At 50.7% G+C, this 19949-nt stretch overlaps 10 protein-coding genes across 10 annotated transcripts; 7 read left to right on the top strand and 3 right to left on the bottom strand.

Moving 5' to 3' along the window:
- Positions 1 to 3204: 3204 nt before the first annotated feature.
- On the top strand, positions 3205 to 3572 carry CC1G_09752 (hypothetical protein; the record flags this gene model as incomplete). Its single annotated transcript, XM_001840649.1, has 2 exons — positions 3205 to 3487; positions 3547 to 3572. 2 exons carry the CDS (start codon positions 3205 to 3207, stop codon positions 3570 to 3572), a joined length of 309 nt encoding a protein of 102 aa, XP_001840701.1.
- Positions 3573 to 4425: 853 nt separating this feature from the next.
- CC1G_09753 (EF domain-containing protein) lies at positions 4426 to 5083 on the top strand (the record flags this gene model as incomplete). Its single annotated transcript, XM_001840650.2, has 3 exons — positions 4426 to 4692; positions 4757 to 4979; positions 5034 to 5083. The coding sequence occupies 3 exons, from the start codon at positions 4426 to 4428 to the stop codon at positions 5081 to 5083; spliced, it is 540 nt and encodes a 179-aa protein (XP_001840702.2).
- Positions 5084 to 5149: 66 nt separating this feature from the next.
- Positions 5150 to 6331, top strand: CC1G_09754 (hypothetical protein; the record flags this gene model as incomplete). The annotated part of the gene is made up of 4 exons (XM_001840651.2): positions 5150 to 5216; positions 5273 to 5307; positions 5721 to 5858; positions 5912 to 6331. 4 exons carry the CDS (start codon positions 5150 to 5152, stop codon positions 6329 to 6331), a joined length of 660 nt encoding a protein of 219 aa, XP_001840703.2.
- Positions 6332 to 6911: 580 nt separating this feature from the next.
- CC1G_09755 (hypothetical protein) lies at positions 6912 to 8834 on the bottom strand (the record flags this gene model as incomplete). Its single annotated transcript, XM_001840652.2, has 8 exons — positions 6912 to 7534; positions 7593 to 7839; positions 7892 to 7980; positions 8029 to 8152; positions 8208 to 8251; positions 8313 to 8370; positions 8419 to 8544; positions 8658 to 8834. The coding sequence occupies 8 exons, from the start codon at positions 8832 to 8834 to the stop codon at positions 6912 to 6914; spliced, it is 1488 nt and encodes a 495-aa protein (XP_001840704.2).
- Positions 8835 to 9184: 350 nt separating this feature from the next.
- On the top strand, positions 9185 to 10250 carry CC1G_09756 (hypothetical protein; the record flags this gene model as incomplete). The annotated part of the gene is made up of 3 exons (XM_001840653.2): positions 9185 to 9352; positions 9411 to 9890; positions 10041 to 10250. 3 exons carry the CDS (start codon positions 9185 to 9187, stop codon positions 10248 to 10250), a joined length of 858 nt encoding a protein of 285 aa, XP_001840705.2.
- A 585-nt stretch (positions 10251 to 10835) lies between these two features.
- Positions 10836 to 12171, bottom strand: CC1G_09757 (hypothetical protein; the record flags this gene model as incomplete). The annotated part of the gene is made up of 4 exons (XM_001840654.2): positions 10836 to 11226; positions 11282 to 11349; positions 11400 to 11948; positions 12019 to 12171. 4 exons carry the CDS (start codon positions 12169 to 12171, stop codon positions 10836 to 10838), a joined length of 1161 nt encoding a protein of 386 aa, XP_001840706.2.
- A 678-nt stretch (positions 12172 to 12849) lies between these two features.
- Positions 12850 to 13925, bottom strand: CC1G_09758 (hypothetical protein; the record flags this gene model as incomplete). Its single annotated transcript, XM_001840655.2, has 4 exons — positions 12850 to 13227; positions 13280 to 13569; positions 13618 to 13854; positions 13913 to 13925. 4 exons carry the CDS (start codon positions 13923 to 13925, stop codon positions 12850 to 12852), a joined length of 918 nt encoding a protein of 305 aa, XP_001840707.2.
- A 481-nt stretch (positions 13926 to 14406) lies between these two features.
- CC1G_09759 (hypothetical protein) lies at positions 14407 to 15150 on the top strand (the record flags this gene model as incomplete). The annotated part of the gene is made up of 4 exons (XM_001840656.1): positions 14407 to 14426; positions 14504 to 14681; positions 14732 to 14802; positions 14862 to 15150. 4 exons carry the CDS (start codon positions 14407 to 14409, stop codon positions 15148 to 15150), a joined length of 558 nt encoding a protein of 185 aa, XP_001840708.1.
- A 414-nt stretch (positions 15151 to 15564) lies between these two features.
- On the top strand, positions 15565 to 17606 carry CC1G_09760 (hypothetical protein; the record flags this gene model as incomplete). Its single annotated transcript, XM_001840657.2, has 5 exons — positions 15565 to 15582; positions 15632 to 16855; positions 16961 to 17047; positions 17107 to 17504; positions 17561 to 17606. 5 exons carry the CDS (start codon positions 15565 to 15567, stop codon positions 17604 to 17606), a joined length of 1773 nt encoding a protein of 590 aa, XP_001840709.2.
- A 453-nt stretch (positions 17607 to 18059) lies between these two features.
- CC1G_09761 (hypothetical protein) lies at positions 18060 to 19943 on the top strand (the record flags this gene model as incomplete). The annotated part of the gene is made up of 1 exon (XM_001840658.2): positions 18060 to 19943. The coding sequence occupies one exon, from the start codon at positions 18060 to 18062 to the stop codon at positions 19941 to 19943; it is 1884 nt and encodes a 627-aa protein (XP_001840710.2).
- Between the last annotated feature and the right edge of the window lie 6 nt (positions 19944 to 19949).

The following is a 19949-nucleotide window of genomic DNA, read 5'->3' as shown; positions in this document are numbered from 1 at the left end:
GCACCTCCTTCGCCATTGCCCACAGCTAAGCAGCGGCCTCGGTGATAACGACCTAGATAGAACCAACTAATATCGTGATTACCGGCGGAAGGGTGACCAAGAGGGCGCGTTAGCCTGTGGCTACCTCCGCGAGTATAGCCTACACAGACTAGGAAATCTCCATCGTGATTACCGGTGGAGGGGCGGGTTCTGTATACCACTATCGGTTTGACCTCAGGAAATGGTGACCAGATGCTATGTAGCGCGGACTGGAACGGTGACGCACCTGTTCACGCGTGCAGGCAAGGTGCTCCGTGGCTAATGGGACTTGCGACACTTGTCAGGTATAGGTGTCTTGCTAGCATGGCGGTACCTCCCTCGTCATTGACGCGTGTGATAATAGCTTCATGTATGTGAGAGGTGCAACCCAAAGGATACTTGATGCATGGTGAGCAGAGCCCCATTCTCTGGCTACACATAGACTACCTGTCGCTGAACGGGAGGAACTGGAAAATCGAAGGAGAGGTGCTGCGGTAAAGGTGGCTGCAGGGTGCACAGTACCAACCAGCCACCCTCTTCTATAATAGCAGGTGCCCCGTGAGAAGCGCTGCCTTAAAGTGCCTTGCCCGTGCGGCAAAGGCCTTAGTGGGTGCTAGTGGGGATGGCATTGTTCACACTGTTCATGGCAGCCTGGTTCTCGGCACCAAAATCTCTATTAGATGTGACCCACTCAGTTGAATACAATTCATATGTATATATTATACACGTATATACTGATAAAAATGTATGAGCGCCTACAATGGGCATCCGTGAGAGATACCTCGTAGGTATCGGGGTGTAGTGTTCAAAAGCTAGAGCCTCTTTATCGTGACTATCGGGATTAATGTCGTGGGATCTGACCGTCATTAACGGTGCTATACCATATAGCAGCCTGCTCACAGGGCGTTGAAGTTCTAACCTGTCCTGCAGAATGTGATGCTCCGAGTCCGACTCAGCGACGGGGTTGTGTAAGTAAGACCCTGCGGAAGGCGGTACGTCGGTCGAAGCAGACCGTTCCCTACATAGTTGAAGCGGTTCACCTAACGTATGTTCGCATTCCGTGAAGATTTCCATCACAAAGATCAGCTACACACTAAGCTATGTTCTACGGTGTTGGAGGCGTTGAAGTGGAGGTTTAGAACCGAGATCTGATTGAGGCTTGTACATTTAATTAGGATTTGATTTGAAGTCCGCGATGCAGAAGTACATAAGGAAGTTGGAGAGGCGGGGAAGAAGAAGAAGAAGAAGTGGAATTTATTATCGGAAAAGCTGTGTAGAGAAGAGTAAGGAAGGTTATTTATGAGAACGAACGAGGTGAGGATATGAGGACGGCATCGGTCACCCAATAATCGTGCTTCGCCGCGATCCGAGAGCGGATCGTACCCACGGGAGATTCGAGTCCTCCAGGCTCTCGTTTCCTTCCGCCCTTCCTTTCCTTCCACATCCTCACCCTCCGTTCCAGAAATGTGCGGGAAGATCGCTACCATAATCTATCGTCAGTAACTACTAAACCACCAGAAATAGCACGAGTTCGAAATTGCCATGATTCAAGAAGGACTTGCGATGCGTTGGAGTCCGTAATACTAATGGTGCAGATGTGAATCAATCATCCCGTCATCCACCCTATCGAGCGGGGATACTTATAGATCACCAGAAGAGAAGAGAACTTGAGTACCAGAGCCAAGACTTTGAATGGACCCGGGATTATAAATGAAGTCTACATATCCACGTTTCTTCTCCGTTGGATTACTTACTTATTCCTTGAGCTTGTCCACTGGGTGGCAGGATACATAAATCCGAGGAAAAATAGTGAAATTATCTTGGAAATATACAATTTTTTTCCCCCAGAAATAGGTTGGAAATATCGAAGAAATATTTAAATCAGAATGTTTCCATAAGATTTCGGGGGAAACTTTTCAGACATATTTTTTCCCGCTTCACGGTTCCCGCCAGGGTTCAATATTTTTTCCATTGTTCCGCAGAAATATTTTGGGCTTTGTATTTTTTGCCGGAAAATTTGAGTAAATATAGAAAGCTAGATGCCACTGACTTGGCCACAAATTGGACAAAGGACACTTTGTCAACCCAGGGGACTGTTCGCCCGCCAATGCACCAATCACTGTCGCGTCGGAAATCGATGCTGTCGTTTTTCATGATCAATGACGTCGTTCTCATTCGTTGCCGCCCAAACGCAATCGGGTCTCCATCTTTGTCCGCCAACCTGTGTCGTGGTATTTCCCCATGTCACCTCTGCGCATACCCTCGATCGTCGTCATATTGGGAGCCCAATTTGAATCATGATCAATTTTGTCTCAATACGCTACTTGGCCCGTAGATTTGTACATGACAAATTTGCACAATGATTGGTCCTTGTCATCATCATCTTGGAGGCTCGAGCATCCATGCCACCTACGCTATTTTGTCCAAATTTTGTCGCGTCGAGCACACGGACAATTGAGAAGAGGTTGTCCGGCCGACTTAAGGCACAAATCCAATCGTTCGGAATCCTAACCCTACGAAGAGATGCCATGCTTGATCGTTTGGCGTCTTGACCTTGGCCGACATTCTTTGTCCGACTGGCTTTCACCAGCCTCTTGCAATCGACGTCCAACGGGCCAGACCATGCTGTAACTCGGGCGGGGAAGTGCATAGAGCCGGTATTCGACAAGCGTTTTCAACGGACGCTGGCAGCAGAGGTGTGTTATGACGCCCTGTCTAAATCGCTCGATACTCATGGACGATGAAAAGCACGTTACACCTCAGAATGGCCCCTCAATGACGACCGTCGAATCGACAACCATGATCCCAAGCCACCGTCCGACTCCGGAATTGCACCCTCCCAAAGATCAAAGGTCACCCACCGGTCATCCTTGCGATCGCGCGTAAGCCAAACGGATTTACAGCAGTTCGCGGTACATAGGGCGCGAGCCCAAATTCAACCAAAATTTGATGCGCGGCCACAACGTCAAGCTGGTGGCAGCCGCGCCAGCAGTGTTGGCCCCATATCTCCCGCTAAAGTAGTCCGTGCATGTAATTTTTAGTGCGTTTAAAACGTAGAGAAAATGCGAATCGAATGATATAGTTTTTATTGTAATCGTCCTACTACATGGAGTGGAAGACGACATATACTGCTGGCATAGACAGAAAATCAGGTGCTGTGCATCATCATCTTCTACCACCACCACAATGCCACCCAAGAACAAGGCCAGTGGCGAGCAACATTTGAAGAAGGCCACTCGACGCTCTAATCGACTTCAACCTGAGCCAAAAGCCCCAGAACCTCTCCCCGAGCCACTCAAGATCAGGATCATTCGGGCAGTGGTTGATACTGCACCTTCCCATGAAGAAGCCTCAAACCGCTCGACTCCGGCTCCTTCAGCCCACCAGGAGAAGAGACAACGTAATGATGGAAGGGAGGAGTATGTTGATGCAGGAGACGAGCACGAGAAGCTCAAAGAAATCCCGGAAGGTATGTTATCTCCCATCATCAGTCTACCGTAAGTACTCATTCTTCGTTCGCATTTCTAGACTACAGGCTACCTTTCCAGCCATAGGTGACATCTCCACACCATGCCACGTCTTGAGAACGCGCTGAACGACATGCAATGGGATGTCAAGATCAATAGCTATTGCTGTGGTGGTTTTCTCGAGGACCTGCCTCTTGTTTTTTGCGTGGCATAGCGAGGAGAAGGCTTGCAGAGAGCGCTCTGGTGGGTCTGTACGCCAGTATCAAGATAATGGCAAGAAGGAATGGGTGATCCTGCTGAATGGTAGTTATTTGGGCAGGATTGATGATCTGGCGGTTATTTGTGCTAAAGTTCTGGCACGTATCTCAATAAAAATTGCATCATTCGATTCGCATTTTCTCTACGTTTTAAACGCACTAAAAATTACAATGAACGGACTACTCTAGCGGGAGATATGGGGCCAACACTGCTGGCGCGGCTGCCACCAGCTTGACGTTGTGGCCGCGCATCAAATTTTGGTTGAATTTGGGCTCGCGCCCTATGTACCGCGAACTGCTGTAAACTCCAGTTCTATAGCAAACTGCCGAACGATCCCTTTACGAAGAAGTACCAAAAACATTGCCCATCCCTTCTACGAGCCAATAGTACTATACTTGCGAGGATCTCACGAAATGATTTAGACTGGGATTTTATTGACGCTCTCACTTTCGAGTAGAAGAGGGACCTGAGCGAGACAAATGACAAGCTGGATCTGGAAGAGGTGGTGAGGGGCCTGAGGGCTAAATTCCCAATCAGAGAGTTCATCGACGGAGTTTCGTGACGTACGTCCTCCCTCGCTCCCTTCTTTGGTCCATCCTTCTCAAAACTTGCATCTGCCAGCCTCTGTTCTTCCCGACTCCGCAATCTCGTCATTCACCCTCTCAGGCGGCCACCAGTCACCATGCTTAGTGGCGAAACCCCCCGCACTTTGCGTGTTGGTGTCATTGTGTCCGCTGTCGTCAATAGAATCAACAGCGGCTTCGTCAATGTCCGACTGGATTCTGGCATCGAGGCAACTATCAATGCTCAATACATCGCAGACAAGCCCGATAATCCCAACAAACTTGTTAAGAAGGGTCAGACCGTCACCGGCGTTATCATCGACTGCAGAATCGAGGAAGACAACAAAGAGACGTTGTTCGTCGAGCTATCAACGCGTAACAGGGAGGTCCAGGACGGAGACCAAGCCTTCAGGCGGGTCGCTCATGACGAGCATTGGAAATCAAGCTCAGCACGACAAGGACAAGGACGCTCTCGAACGCAAGAAACGTCAGCAGACGGATAGGTCCCGCAGGGTTATCAAGCATCCCAACTTCCACAACTTCAATTACGCGCAGGCCGAGGCTTATCTTGAGAAGCAGCAGCGCGGCGACGTCGTCATCCGCCCTTCATCGAGGGGCAACGACCATTTGGCTGTTACTTGGAAAGTGGACACTGGTCTTTACCAACACATTGGTGGGCAGTATGCTTTTCTCCGTTTGGAGCCTCCATCTCACCGATTCTTTGCAGATGTCGTCGAGAAGAACCCAGATCCCACGGGCCAGACAGCGGGAGGGTAGCTCTATGTCGACGACAACCACGTATATGCGGACTTGGACGAGCTCATCGTCAACCATGTCCAGGCAATGGCACGTCGTGTGGAAGATTTGATGAACCACGAGAAATTCAAACCTGGGACAGAAGAAGACTTGCGTATGTTGTGTTAAATTGCTCCTCTTTTGGCGATGTTGCTGACCTTTTGACGCTAGACCTATTTGTTATGAACATATATGCTTACTATACAGTATTACTATACCTGCCTCATCTCCACCTTATGTTTTTCATTTCAACTCATAGTCTTACTCATATTTACTGCGCATCGCTGATTGCTGACTGATACTTATTAAAAACTCATTGAAACCTACATACATTCCACGGAATACGCATGTTACCCATGAGGACTATGCCTCATGGCTAACACACGTCTTCTAGTATATAAACTCTCTAGTTCTCTTAGCTAGTTTCCTCACTTCGTTCTTAATTGTTCCCAAAGCTATACCAAGTCTCAGTGCAAATACAAATATCTTTAATTATCACTCAAAGTCTAGCTCGAAGTTCACAAAGCTACAGGCGAAGAACTCTTGACGTAGTCACGAGTTGATTCATCGACCACAAAGTCGCTGAGTACTGGACGACACGTGCTTGTATCACGTATAGTCCATAACACTATTCCTCAAGAACTTCCTCGCTGCAAATCCTATGAAGAGCATGTACGGTTTCACACTCAATCGCAAGAAGCCAGGCAACTTCAGCCTCTGCTTCCTCGCCAACAAAAACTCGACTGTGCAAACCTGGGTATGTTATCTTTTGACTGTAGAGTATGATTACAAACCTAATCGCCATTTCAGCCAATCCGGGTTACTCCTGAAGCATACTATCTATTCGATGCTTCCGCTATCGGTGTCTCCGAGTTGTGCGATGCCTTCAAAGTTCGCCATCTTCACGAATCGCAAACTCGGGCAGCCCAAGCACAAAATGGCGGGAAAACCCCCTTTGGTGCGGGACATGGTAGAACACCAGCCCGACCTATTGGCGCTGCCACTCCTGGCCACGCATCTGTACGACATGTTGGCCGAACGCCCAACCCGGATGGGCACAACCCCATGGTACCCCAACCTCCATATGGTTCCAGCACTTACGGGTACCAGACTCCGAGCCACCGACCCCACCCCAACATGCCGCCACCTGGCGGCCAGGGACCTCCTCGTCCTCCGATGCATGTACAGCAAAATAACCCTGGTTCTGGTTGGGGGCAAGGAGGCTGGTAGTGTTCATTCAATTACTTTCTCTTGTCGTCTTGTAATTTGTTGCTCACCTGGCACGTCTATTTTTTCTAATTTCGTTTGTTGTTCTCTTGTGTGACGTTTTATCTATGTCAGTTTCGGCAATGGCACTGTGTACATTAGATTCTACATTTCTGAATGCGATAGTAGATTACGGTCATCCGACTAGGTAATAAAGTAGATGGGCTGAGAAGAATGGCTGGTATCAGAACAACTGTTTGATGTCATGGACGAAGACGGTTCTTGTCGAGTCGCCGTGCCATCCTCGATTGCTGCTCGCTGTTATCATAAACCTGGCTCCTGGGTCGACAACTGGAGAGCGACTGACAGTCCCAAGCGGAAGGGCATGAACGAAGAGACTAATATTCAAGCAGAAAAGTTGATGCTTCCAACGCTTGGGTTCCTCGTCGATTGGGCGCGAGTTCTGGTTTCTTGCTTCGACTTTTGTCGTGAATTACAGTAAGCACTGTAGTTAGGGATTAGTTGCGACCATTTCCTTTCCTTTTGGCACAAATACATGACTCGACATCCATTGCGATTCCTCTTGTAATACATAGAGACACAGTTACGTATGCAGCGATAGAATCTTCCTATGACGACGCAGGCGTGAACGAGGTCCTCCGTTTGCACCACGCGTACGCCTTTCAACGCTGGTCCACGATGTCTCTGAGTTTCCCCTCGTCGCAGTCGATACCGCCTCGAGCGCCTCTGTCGCCACGAGATCGTCAAGAACCGATGTTGTTGATTCGACCGCAATGGCCTCAGTCTCCGAGCTCTCCTCAAGTACTACTGGCCTCGAGGTTTCCGCCGTCGACACGATCTCGATCGACCTTGTCGTCACGACGTCGTAGTGAGCCATAGGAGATGTAGGACCTTGCCCCGTCATGATCACGGTCGATACAATTGTCTCTGCACGAGATCTTCTGTCGACGGAGTATTGCCCCCGGATTTCCTCCGGTGCGATCGTCGATGCAAGTTCAATTGCCTGCGTAGTCGCATCCGGGGTATCGCAGTTGCTGGGGTCATTCAAGGACCAGTCGAACGGCACGGTTTCGAGTGTTGGGAAAATTGGCGTAGGATTCTGTTGCTTTGAGTTGAACAAAAAGACAGCGCAACTGGCAAGAATGACGGCGGGAATTGTAATTGTGAGTGAAGAGACTACCCTTGAAGGTCTGCACCCTTTGAGTACTGAAGCACTGACGCATCAGACTTGGGGGGACATCGTCAGTCATCATTGCTCACGCACCCGATAACAAGGCCTCTTTTGCAATGTACCCCCTCGTTGGCTCTCCCTGCATGGTCGTTTCTGATGCGTCCGTGCTGTACCCGACTTCAACGTCCTGGTAGCTCAGCCAAGGGCACCAGCCCCAATCTTTCCATCCGAGTCCGCCATTCGATGAGCTTGGAACCGAGTATCCTAGTTCCGCGGCAAGGGGACTTCCACGCTCACTCTGCATTGGTTGTCGCTGAAATAGCCACTGTAGAAGCCTATCCTGATAAGCAATGTAAGCGACAGGCACCCAAAGCAGCAAAATAGTGACGAACCACTTGAGAACGTTCGTGCTCCAATTCAACTCTTCGATGTTCGGCCTGCTGTGATTGCTCGGTTAGCTCCAACACAAGCTGGCGTAATTCTGGGGGAGATGGTCAACACGTTCCCTGGAGAAACTAACGTCCCATACCTTCGAGTTGCTCTACGTGTATCTCGGCATTCTGAGAAATCTCGTTTTCGTGGCGCCCTAAGGTTTGCTTCATTGCATACGCATACTTCGCAACGCCCGTCAGTTTACGAAGGTGGTCATAAATCTGGGCATAAACAGGTTCAGTCAGAGAAGACTGATTCATTTGCACAAAACGTCACCTTTTCTAATCTCGATCTGAACGACATTTGCGACGCCTTGAGCTCTGGTAGCGATGAGCCCGGGTTGGTGAATAGACATCCCCAAGGTTTGAATGACGATCCTACCATCCTTGTGCTGGCTTAACTGTTTCTTGATTTCGGATACACAGCCCTGTAGATCTTCCTTGAAAAGGGTTTCAGGGTGTTCAAACCTCACGAGAAATAAACTTACCACATTGGACTCAAGATCTTTCGACAAGGCTTGCACTTTACTCTTCAGCTCTTTGACCTCTTTGTCTCGAGCTGACAATGTATATTGGTACCAGTGACATCGAGAGGAAGGGTGGAAACGACTTGCCTGCGACTGAATCGTTGAGTTCGCGACCAATCTTCGCTATTTCATCATGGCAGTCGACCTACAACTCATAAGTATGGATCATAAAAAGCTAAGGAACATTTGATATAACATACCACTGACTCTTTCAACTTGTCTAGCTGACGTCCATAGGCCGTTGAGGTAACCTTCAACGCATCGATTCCCTCCTGCTGATCGGATTGAGCTTGACGAATATCTTCGACGCGATTGTCAACAAGGTGATTGACTTCCTGCACAACTGCGCTCGGAAACGTAGTCGACGTTCCACTCATCTTCTGCTCGGGGCTCGTCGTGATCAAGAGTGAAACTTGGATTCAGTGGCATAGCGGCGTGAAGAGTTGCCAGAGGTGGTCCGACCACTCCAGGGTCCGAACGCGATTGACGACACAGGACTCACGAGGTTATTGGTTCCGGCTCCTGACAACTAGCCACAACCGCGGGTTGATGAAGGACCACCATTGTCGCGACGACACCCAGACGACACCGCCAAATCATGGCTAGAGAATGGCTCCGACTTATCTTTGTCTCGCCACAGTGGATCCTATATATGTGCGTGCTCCTTCTCCTGAAGTCTCACCTCAACTTCGAGGCTGTATCGCATTCTTTTGCCGATTCCTTCAGCATGGCACCCCCCAGAGCCAAGGCTCGCAAGTGGTACAACATACACGAAGAACCGCAGGCGGGCATCGGAATTTCGCTCACACCGTTCAGCCCCGACGACAGCATCCAAGTGGCACCGTGTCGCTACATTCGCAGCTCGAGCCAGCCTCTTGCTGTCGGTGCTTCGGCGGTAGGCTATCTTCCCGTCAGCTCATCGGTCATTGATTCACATGGTTGCCCCACAATAGCACGGCACGTCCTGGGTGAAAACAGGCTTCATTTGGCTCTTCACCATTTTCTTCACTGCTTTTCAAACTTGGTGCTGTACGTTTGCAGTTTCCACCGTGCTATACAAGTTTGGATGCACGCCTGAAGGTTCGACCACCGTATGCATCCCTCTTGAAATATTGCCGGGTTTCGGTCCCTTTTTCCGCCTCCAACATCGCCTTGCACAAATGTCGGGCAAGATCGACGATATGCAGTATAAGCTTTCCCGACTAGAGGATCAACTACCGCTGGACTTTCACAATCGTGATTTCGCACTTTGGGGGCTTGGAGCACAGGTTATTCCGGAACTAACATCAAGAGACGAGGGGGACGCAAATGCGGTTTTACCCTCAGCTGTCCTAGATGATCCTCCATTACTTGGAGAATGCTGGGAGTTTATGGGTCGACGCGGGCAGATTGGAATTCAACTTTCCGATGCTGCAAACATTACCGCGATGTCGGTAAGCTATATACGCCCAAGTCGACTGACGAAGCGCTTTCGATCGAAAATCCCAAGAACACTGGTCCTCTGGGGTTTAATTCCCGCGACAAGAACACTGGCCACACATGGGCCTGTCCGAAGAGTCGACGAATTCTTAACGGTGCCCCAGCTCAGCCAGCCCTTCGACGAATCTGTCCTTGTCCCACTTGTTCACGCCCATTACAACGCCACTTCTCCCCAATCCCGTCAGATCTTTGCAGTGACATCCCCAGTTGCGAAAGTAGTCCGTTTTGACATCGTTGTCGTCGAAGTCTTAGACAACTGGGGAGGCGAGTCTACCTGTTTGTACCACATTGGTGTTCATGGGCTTGAGGATTAGACCTGGTCATGCTTGCGTGTTTCTTCCTTAATCTTATCGTAGCTCAATATATCTCATGTATTCCAACCATCTAAGCGCACTGGTTTGAAATGTCTTCCCGAACATGGGAGTGTCGCGGTTGTTAAACAAACAGACATCGCGGCTCGAAATACTATCGGAATCGCATAATGACTCAGTTCGTACCTATAGTTTACCGCTTCCTCCTGTTGCATCGTGTTTGATTACCCTCGAATGTTGTTGAGTTTACACCTTATTCCCACTACGTTTGTTCACCCATCGGGAGCCTGAGTGAGTGAGCGCAGTGTTCGGCCTGAGGCCCCAATATGGCTCCATGAGCCATCCGGATACCAGCACAATCCAATGTACATGTACAACTACGCTCTTCGAGTCACCTGCACAGCAAGAGAGCCTGATACCGGCGCGCCTAGACCCAGATATAACGTAGAACGGGCTGCACAGTGTAAGTGTGAAGGAATAAATAATTTGGATTACGTCGCACTCTCTGAGGGACCAGTACACAACATGAAGTCAACTGTATGTGGATATTATGATTAAGCAGTCCCCCAATGGAAGCGCGAACCCGAGTCAGACACCATTCACAAAAAGGAAATCGAAAGCCCGCTGACCACAGTCCTCGGCAATGCGACTGTAGCCCAGGTCGTCAAGGTCCCGCCGGATGACTTGGTAGAGCTCGCTGAGAATTCCCCGAATGGTATAATTGGGAACGGGGACTGTCTTGACGGCGTGGCGGCAAATCCAGCAGCGATACGAGAACACCTCTTCAGGTCGGATGCCGTGGCGCTCAATTGCTGAAAGGGTTCGAGAAAATTGGATAGCGTTGGTTGGGGCACGGCTGCAATGGGTGATCGAATGTCCATAGTGATAGCCATATCTCAATGGCTCGAGATTGGATTGCAATTCCGCCTTGAAAGCCGTCGAGAGGCAGGTAGTACAGAATGAGTGACCGCATTGCAGGCTAGAAAGGTGGGTCAACTGGCGAGACACGACGAAATGCGCCAAAGTGTGCTTACCTGGACAAGTTCCAAGAAATACATTGGCACATCTGGCAGATACCATTGGCGATGAAAACTTGAATCAACTACAACAGCGGTCAGAATAGGGAAGGACAGGGTGCGCAAAAAGACTTACTTTATCGCGTACGTCCTTGTCGGATACTCTGGAGCCCAGTAGTGCCCCCAAGACGCTGGGTAGCGACGAATTGTCGGACAAAACGGAGGGAACACTACAGACACTGGTCTTCTCCCTACGAATGGTGCGGTTGTAGCGGTAGGTGCGAAGAATGACGGGAGTCCTTCGAGTCCCCTCGGGAGAATCAGCCTCTCCGGCAGCTAGAGCATTGGTAGAGGAAGGCGTGATCAGACCTCGAAGCGGGACGACATTCGGGTTGGTGGGCGTGGACGGACCGGCGGGGGTAGAGGGCTGTGCAGCACCGGATCCACGCGAAGGCTCGCCTAGCCGTTGAGTGGGAACGGGGGTGACGGGGGTTGGAGGTCGAGCGACGCAAGCTTGACGACGAGGAGTCGAAGGAGGGGGGGTGGGTCGCACTTGATGAGCTTGCAAAGCGCCAAACTTCTTAGAGCGGTTTGCGGAATTCTTGGCGGCGTCGCGTTTCGCGTCGTCGGAGGAACGAGGGCGGCGGCCAGGCTGCGTAGAACTGATGGAACTGACACTGTTGTGCTTTGAAGGCATGTCGGTGAACCGTGCGATTAGTACTTTTACCACACAAAGCATATATACATTCGCTTACCCTTTGTGAAATCCGTGCTGGACTGGAAGCACAGGCAGTTCTATGTCCTGGTGGCATCGCATGGCCGAAGTTGATGGTCCCATACAACTGTGGAATCGGCTGCTCCACCGTCATCGACGCCCCTTTGGCATGGTTCAGGTGCAACTGTGGCATTGTCGTCCAATAGTGGTGTTGACCACATCCTTTGTCGTGCACAAAGGGATTCGCCCACGAGGACTGGAATCGGTATGTTGATGGAAACAGACTGAGGCAGCTTTGTCCGACTCGACATTTCCTGAGAACGGTATATTGGATTGTCTGGACAGAGTCGAATGGTCTTTTGTTCGCGGTTGGCGGTGGAAGGTAGGGGCAAGGGTCGGTCTCGATGAGATGGGTGGATCGCGGATAGACGAACCTCGTGAGACGGCCAAAACCCATCCGTTTTCGTCGACAAACCCAAATTCGGTGTAATATGCCGAGACTAGGGTTAGGTGTCCGATCCATCGCGGATTTTTGGACCGCAGAAGATAAGTTTATCGAAGATTGATTGTCTTCCTTTTGTCCCCAAATTCGTCGTGACAACAACAGACGGTGGCGTCAATGTCCAATCGAAGAATCCACCGACAAGTGGCCGGCGCCTGGAAGCGACAATAAGAGTATGCTATCATCACGCTTCAGGTACCTGACACACTCCTCAAACCACCCGACTCACCAACCCCAGCGCATGTTGAGGGTGCTATTTCGACATTTCATAGATAGATGACACGAACTCTACAACGGCTACATCCATTAACGAAAGACAGCTAGAAAGGGGCGAAAAAGATAGTATCGGGAGTGCAATGACTAGGTCCATTAGTATGGTCGCTGAGTGTTCTTATACCGTCGTTGGTAGGTATTCAATGCAAGCCAGCAACCCTCGTGCTTGCTATTGATCGTGAAGACGTACGTTCCTTCTTCATTGAACTGGTGCGTGTCACCTGGCGAGATGGAAATCCAGTCCTCACCATCCCAATACCAAGAGACTGTCGTTTGGTCTTCAATGTCTTCGGAGACCACGAAGTGCACGTACAGCGAGTTCTCGTCAAGTTGAAAGTCGGAGGGGATTGGCGGAGGGTAGTCTAGAAGGACGCTGCTTCGGGATTCGAAGTAAAGATAAGACGCATTTGGACCTTTGCCGTACAGTTGCTTTCGCCTCCCCTGTGAATATGGGCTGCGAGATGGTGGACGCACCTGAAATGTAGAGTCAGTTAGTAGTCGGCGTACAGTAGCGGAAATGACATACTTGCTCAATTGAATAGGGCTTCTTCCTGCCCCTCTCTCTGGACTCCATATCCCCACTTTTCCTCTGAAACGCCGTCTTGCCTTTGGTAGCCGCTCGTGGTTCTTGACTAACTTCACTTTGGCCGGGTGGATTGTCGACACTCTCCGCGTTTGTCATGATCAGGTCCTGGATGATGACCTTCTTGTTGGAAGCAGGGCTCTGATATCTCTCCTTGCCCTGCTTCATGATCGAGACGGGCGTCTTCCCCCTGGTGTTGGAAGCTTGCGCGGCATGAACAGGAACTGGGGATTCTTTCGCGCAATGAGGATAGAGCTGCTTCAAGTAAAGAAAACACTCACCAAATCGAGGCGTGTGTTGACGGCCCACGAATGCGTTCTTCTCGTGATCTCCCCCTCGCCTTGGAGGCACAGAGATAGAATGGCTGCTCTGGATCGAGGAAAGGCTTTGGGACTCTCTGAGAGTTGGAGGTAATGACGAGGGAAGAGACACCGCATGCGGACGTCCCCCCTCAAATGCGATCTCCAAGCGTACTTGCCAGTAGCGAGGGAAGTCGGTGATCCTAGGAAGCGAGTCTTCTGGAGGCGCGGCGACGGTCAGTTGAAGAACGAAAGTGACAAAAAAGGAAGAACTGACTAAAGGTCGACATCGTGACGAGGTGGAAGCTAAGTCGACACTGGCATTGTTATAGGCAGTTAGCTGTCTGTTGCGGACAAAGGATTAAAAGGGGTCACCGGCACACCGGTCACCTGTCGCCACCACAAACATCGTGCATTTGTCATCGAGGAGCCAGGACACACTTGCTGGACAAAGGTTACGAAGGTCTTTTCAGCCAAGAGATCGACTTCTCATCTCTGGCGATTAGGTCAGCAACGGAGACTAGATCATGAATGTCCTTGCAAGACTGCGATGCGCGTGGGGAAAGCTCTTGCTGGAATGTGACGGTAAGTGAATTATCGATTAATACATAAATTGTTAATAATATATTTAATAAATGTGGTCCTCCCGTTCCTTTGTTTCGTTACAAGTTGTGTTGCACCGGTTGTACTTATATTGAGTCATGATAATCTGGTGCGTTCTCTTTCTCCTTCAACCTCTATTCACTGCCAGTCGAAGACTACTCGCGAACGATGTCACACCGCGCCTGTTGGTAAGCCCACGGAGTTGCTGTCACTGGTACATACCGTTGACCACCGATATCGCTCATTCATCCTTTCACTTGACCAGGACCAAGCGACTTGCTCCTAACCAATTAACCACTGTGATCGCCACCCACCGTATCCAGATTCAAAGTGTATCCTTGACCCGCGAAGCCGACTCGACTCGAACCTCCCTGATCTTTAGGTTCCCCATGCCCAGTGGCGAAGTCGGGGAGGCGGTTGTTGCCAATGTGGTACGGTATTTGGTGCGTGCCCAGTTTTTGGAGCGATGTCAGACGACTGAGGTGATGTCTAGGAGGATCAGTTCCCACTGAACATCGACTTAGAGCCGCCCAATACCTACAGCTTCCTCGTAGATGGGCCTAAGTACGTGTTTCCTTTGTCCTTCTCGGGCGAATCGCAAGCTCACTGATTTGTTTCAAAAGTACTCTCGATCTATTTGGGTCCTACGATACATCGATGAAGGCTACGGTCCCCGAGCCCCCTCAGAAAGCTAAGGGGAAGGGGAAAGGAAAGGCGAAGGTACAGTCAACTGAGGTGGCTGAGAGTGACACAGTCCCTCCGTCAACGAAGGGGAAGGGAAAGGCACAGGCTCCAACGCCTGCAGCATCAGCAGCGGCCAAGCTCGAGGCGACGGATAGCGTCGCCTCTGTCAAATCATCGGAGACCGCTACAGGCACCAAAAAGCGCACCAGAGCGACTTTGAAGAAGTAGAGCGATAGTCTGTTACATGTGGTACATATTATAATTCAATGTTTACAAGTTCTTTCCTATCTCGATGCGTACTTGATCGTCGATGATGCGCATTCATTAATATTCATTGGATGATGGCTGTTGCCGCGTCGACGTCGGCCGAGGTATTACCACGACTACCACGTTCATATCTCACGACCACCTACACACGTCCATATCTCAATCCTTTACAGTGCTATCACTTGCACCCATCTATCGATGGATTCAGAAGCCACGGAGAGCAGCAGAGGTCTCCACAGGGGTTTTGTCGGCGGACCATGCGGAAATGGTAAGAGGAGCTTCCTTTGTTCAGCAAATGGCATATTTGAACTGGCTGGACTCCGTATGTCCTTTCATCTATCTTTCCCTAGATCTCGTGGATGTGCATTTAACGCCATGGACGTCAAGTTCAAGGTATGTTGGTCGCATTTCAATCTGCAAGTAACGCTGATCGGTTTCCCAGCTTCTTGCAGAGGTGGCCAAAGGCTCTCCCCGACACATTCGACGCCTTTCCGAATACTCCACAACCTTTGAAGATGCCGACGTGGGACTGGTTGAAGCAGTGCTTCCCTTCGTCGCAGGAGGACCCTCAAAACCTCTTGGGCACTACCGCGAAGTCTTTTCTACCCCCGTCATTACCGACCCTCAAGCTCTTGCCGCCATCAACAGTCTTAAATTCCTATCATCCTTTTGCCTCCTCGCTGATCGCCCCGGAGTTCCCTTTGACATGGACCGCACGTCCGCTCTGCTGGCCAGCCATTGGAGCTCCATTCAGCGTTGGGTGGAGCTCTTTGTGGTGCTGGACTACAACCTCACCACCTGGTCGGATTTCATTGTCCGCGTATCGTTGGCCGGCTCGCCTCTTCAAGAGAGACTCATGAAAGATCCCCCGACCGTCTCGTTGGCCATCAAAATATTCGTCGCATGTCCTCCCAGATCGATGTCGAAAGCTCGAGCGTTGGAACACCATTGGACCGTCAATTTCATGATGTACTCCTTCTTCGTCCAAGAAGACGGCGCTCAAACAGCTTGCGAGATCATGACATCCAACATCAACCGATCCGAAGATGTGATCCTCAGCGTCTTCCGCCGACTCAAGTACATAAAAACCACATATCCCAACGACGACGAGTGCTCCGGCAACGCAGTTCACCAGATCCGATATCTCTACACCGTCATCAACAACGCCTTTCTCAACACCCGGCTCCTCTCCAGCGTACATGATAGTCGCATCGCGAGCTGCTTCCGCCTTGGCGCAGTCGCATTGTGGTCCATACTCGCCTCAGAACCTCCACTTCCCACCGAGACTACGATTTGGCTCGATCTAATGCAGGTACTGAACATAACCATTGCCTGGACCTTTCACGGAGAGCACTGTCCTATTAAATCGCTTACCACCCTCCTTGGCTGCAAGCTTCTCGACCTTCTTCTCCTTGCACTGGCGCACACGCCGGTGAATTCCCTGGCACATCGCGAAGGGTTGGCGGGCCTCGAGTTGCTGGCGACATGTGTCGTCTACCGCCCCATTTGGTCCCGAATTAACCTTCCTCCGCTCAATCCTCCCCTCTTCCAGAAGCTCCCGCTTGAAGCCATGCTCATACTCCAAGGGCTCCGTCTTAACCTATCTAACGCACGTTCATTGTGGCCTTCGGCGGTGCCTATGAACTATTACTGCGATTTCATTGAGGTAAGTGTTCGATTAGTCCGAATTCCACTGCCTTACATATACATTCCGTTCAGCATCATTCCGGCTCGTGCACTACGATTTCGTCCAAATTGAGGCAGTGCTCAGGTTGTCGTCGCGTTCGGTATTGCTCCACGGTATGCCAAAAAGGAGATTGGATCGCTCGTCACAAGCTTGAATGCAAGGTTTTCCAATGTAAGTCAGATGTCGCGCTCTGAACACCACCAGGTATTGACTCGTGTGCCAAAGATCAGGATAAGCGCTCCTACATGCCCATGTCAATCAAGTTCGACTTGTTAGCATACCTGCTGCAATATGCGGTATCTTCGAATGCGCAACCCACCACCGTTACTCACCTGGCCAAGCTTGCCTCTCCTGAGCATAGGGTCATCATCATCGACCATCGCTCCAGTCGATCCGACGTTACGTTGGCATGTTTGCAGGATTACGTGGAACACATGTCCGAGTATCCGTCCCATATTGTCCCACGTCTGGAAAGTCTCCTCCACGCGCGATTTTCACTCAGAGAGGTTCGGCTGATACACGGTATCTTCAATTACGGCTCCCGGAATGCCCACGTGTTTCTTCGTACCAGTTGGAGGACTGCAGACAGACGACAGCCTTTGATACTCCTCGGCGTGTGCTTCATTCAGTACGTCCACCTACACCTGTCATGAACGTCCATTTGCTCATTGCTACCTTTCATAGCGACGTTATTGACCTGGGAATTGCCCCACCCTGTACCTGCGCCTAATGATTTCTGTACATGTGAGATATACCTGGAGTGATCGTGAATGCTTCGAGCCCTAGTCTCCCGTAGTCAATTTAAACGATACTTACGCGGTCTTTGTAAATTTGAGAGCGGTTCTGCTTTTAATAGTAATACGGCATGTTGGCGCGACGTGATATATAATTGCCACGTGTTGGCAGTGATTTCTAAGGCTACGAACCCCCTCGAACTAGCACTCCTTCCTAACCAGATTGTGTCAATTCGAGTCTGATCGTTGACGTTGACGCCAATACACCAAGATGGGGCAAGGAACTTCGAACACCAATTGTGAGTTTCTCAACCCCTGCGATGTTTGACCGTCGATTAATTCGTCTTCTCGCAGCAAAAAATAATGGAGGGGTGGACCACTCTCTTGAAGGATCGGTACATGATCATCCTCCCAAACCCAGGAGGATAGTACTCCCTCGTCCCACCAGGATGGCCAAAGGAGTGTCGTCTCATAGACTATCGGAAGGTTGGTTTGCAGATCCGGATAGACGATACTGTTGTGTTGACTGCTTCATGCAAGATCCCACAGGGCCAGAGGATGTGGACAAGGCATGGCCAAAGGATGGCGTTCAAGTGTCGCGCGATCTGAACCCAAGGCCCGGGATTCTTGAGACTTTGCCAGACGATCTCATCATCCACATCTTCACTTTCTCCGTTGGCTTCCTCCATCGACGCAAATACTACTCCTGTGCTCCGGAAGCTGCCACTCTCATCAACATCACCCACACAAATCGACGATTCAGGTCCATCGCCATTGGACATGCGCCGTTTTGGGCGGAGAATATTCAGCCAGACACCGACTGCTACGACAAGGTTCTCACCTTCCTGCATAGATCTTTGCAGGAACCAATTCACATCATCAGCTGCGCACGCCGTCCGGTTTGGGGACCGTTGAGGGAGCAACGAATGGCCATTTGGCATGCTCTTATTGACCAATTCTATCGCTGCGCCACGCTTGTCGTCACGCTCGCGCCCTTTGGAGAGGTAAGGCCAATTAGCGAGCTCCTTGGCGCTGCCCACAATCTAGAAACCCTTGTAATCGACATTGAAGCCCACGACGCCGAGATCGACCCGCTCATGCAAGTACCTTTTATTACTTGGGCGGCGGCAAACACCGAGTTCCCTGTTCCCCCATCCGTCCCCAACCCCTTCGCAACTTTACGACAATTGTCCGTCCTCCAGTCTAATCGGGGACCTTCCGAGCCAAAACCATCGGCGATGGAGTGGCTTGTCGCTTTATACCACCTTCCCCAACTCGAAATCCTCGAACTCTGTGACGCCATTCAAGTCCCAGCCTACCACTGTCTAAGCTACGCCGATCCTTCTACTGTCGTGTCCGAGGGCCGCTTCCACCACATCAAGGACATTCGCGTCAACGGCAACGCGTATGCCTGCGGACTGCTCATCAGATACCTTCGACCGCGTCCGCAGGTAGCTGTATTTCGTCTGGCTTGGCAGAAGTTCCCGAAGTGGCCCCAGCCACGCAACGAAAAGGAGATGGAGATGGCGTTAGTGACGAGCAGTGTCGAGGCCCTCCTTCACCTCCTTATTCCCTCGGATTGGGACACCTGGCGCATATCCTTCGACAAGGCTACGTTCGGGGTCAGAGCTACGAGTAGAGGGCCCTCCAATTACTTTTTCGATATGGCGATTTCTGCGACCCACCCAGCACACCGCACCCCAATGGACCATGGAATCTATCATGCACTCCACTCCTTCCAATCCAACCTACTTTGTCGAGATGGCGCCCTATCAGGTGTCGACACCCTGTCCTTAGCTAGCGACAGTGTAGACGTCGGGCGATTTCCCGAAACTTTGAAGGCTTTATCACGACTACATCAGCAAATGGGGTCGGTCGCCAACATTTACGTCGATTTTAACGGTACCGAGCATCTCATAGGACCACTGCTTTGTTCCACACCTGAATTCTTGGATATCACGCCCAACAACCCCACTTCTGACGCTCCTGCAACCATCGCTCGATTTGCCGCGCCCAACGCTTCCCTCTTCGGTGTTCTCGCAAGTGCAGTTTTATCCCCGGTGAAGTGGGCTGACATACATGGATTTCTTGTTTCTCGCCTGAAGAGCCCCGTAGAAGTTACAAGAATTTCTATTCTCGCAGTCCGGCTGGACATCGAGCCAGAACAGGAGACGCTCGAAGAGCTTGCTCGCATACTCACTGCCCTTTGTCTCTGTCCCGCAGGTAGAGACTTGTGTGTAAAGGTCCATGGGAATCCAAGATCGCGGGTGTGGTTCAAATTCCAAACCGACGGAGATGGGGAATTTATCCAAGGGCCGGTTTATGGCTGGTGATATCGA

This window comes from Coprinopsis cinerea (genome assembly GCF_000182895.1).
Source record: "Coprinopsis cinerea okayama7#130 chromosome 7 map unlocalized cont3.7, whole genome shotgun sequence".
In the NCBI taxonomy this organism is placed as follows: domain Eukaryota; kingdom Fungi; phylum Basidiomycota; class Agaricomycetes; order Agaricales; family Psathyrellaceae; genus Coprinopsis; species Coprinopsis cinerea.
This window is presented reverse-complemented; position numbering and strand designations above follow the sequence as displayed.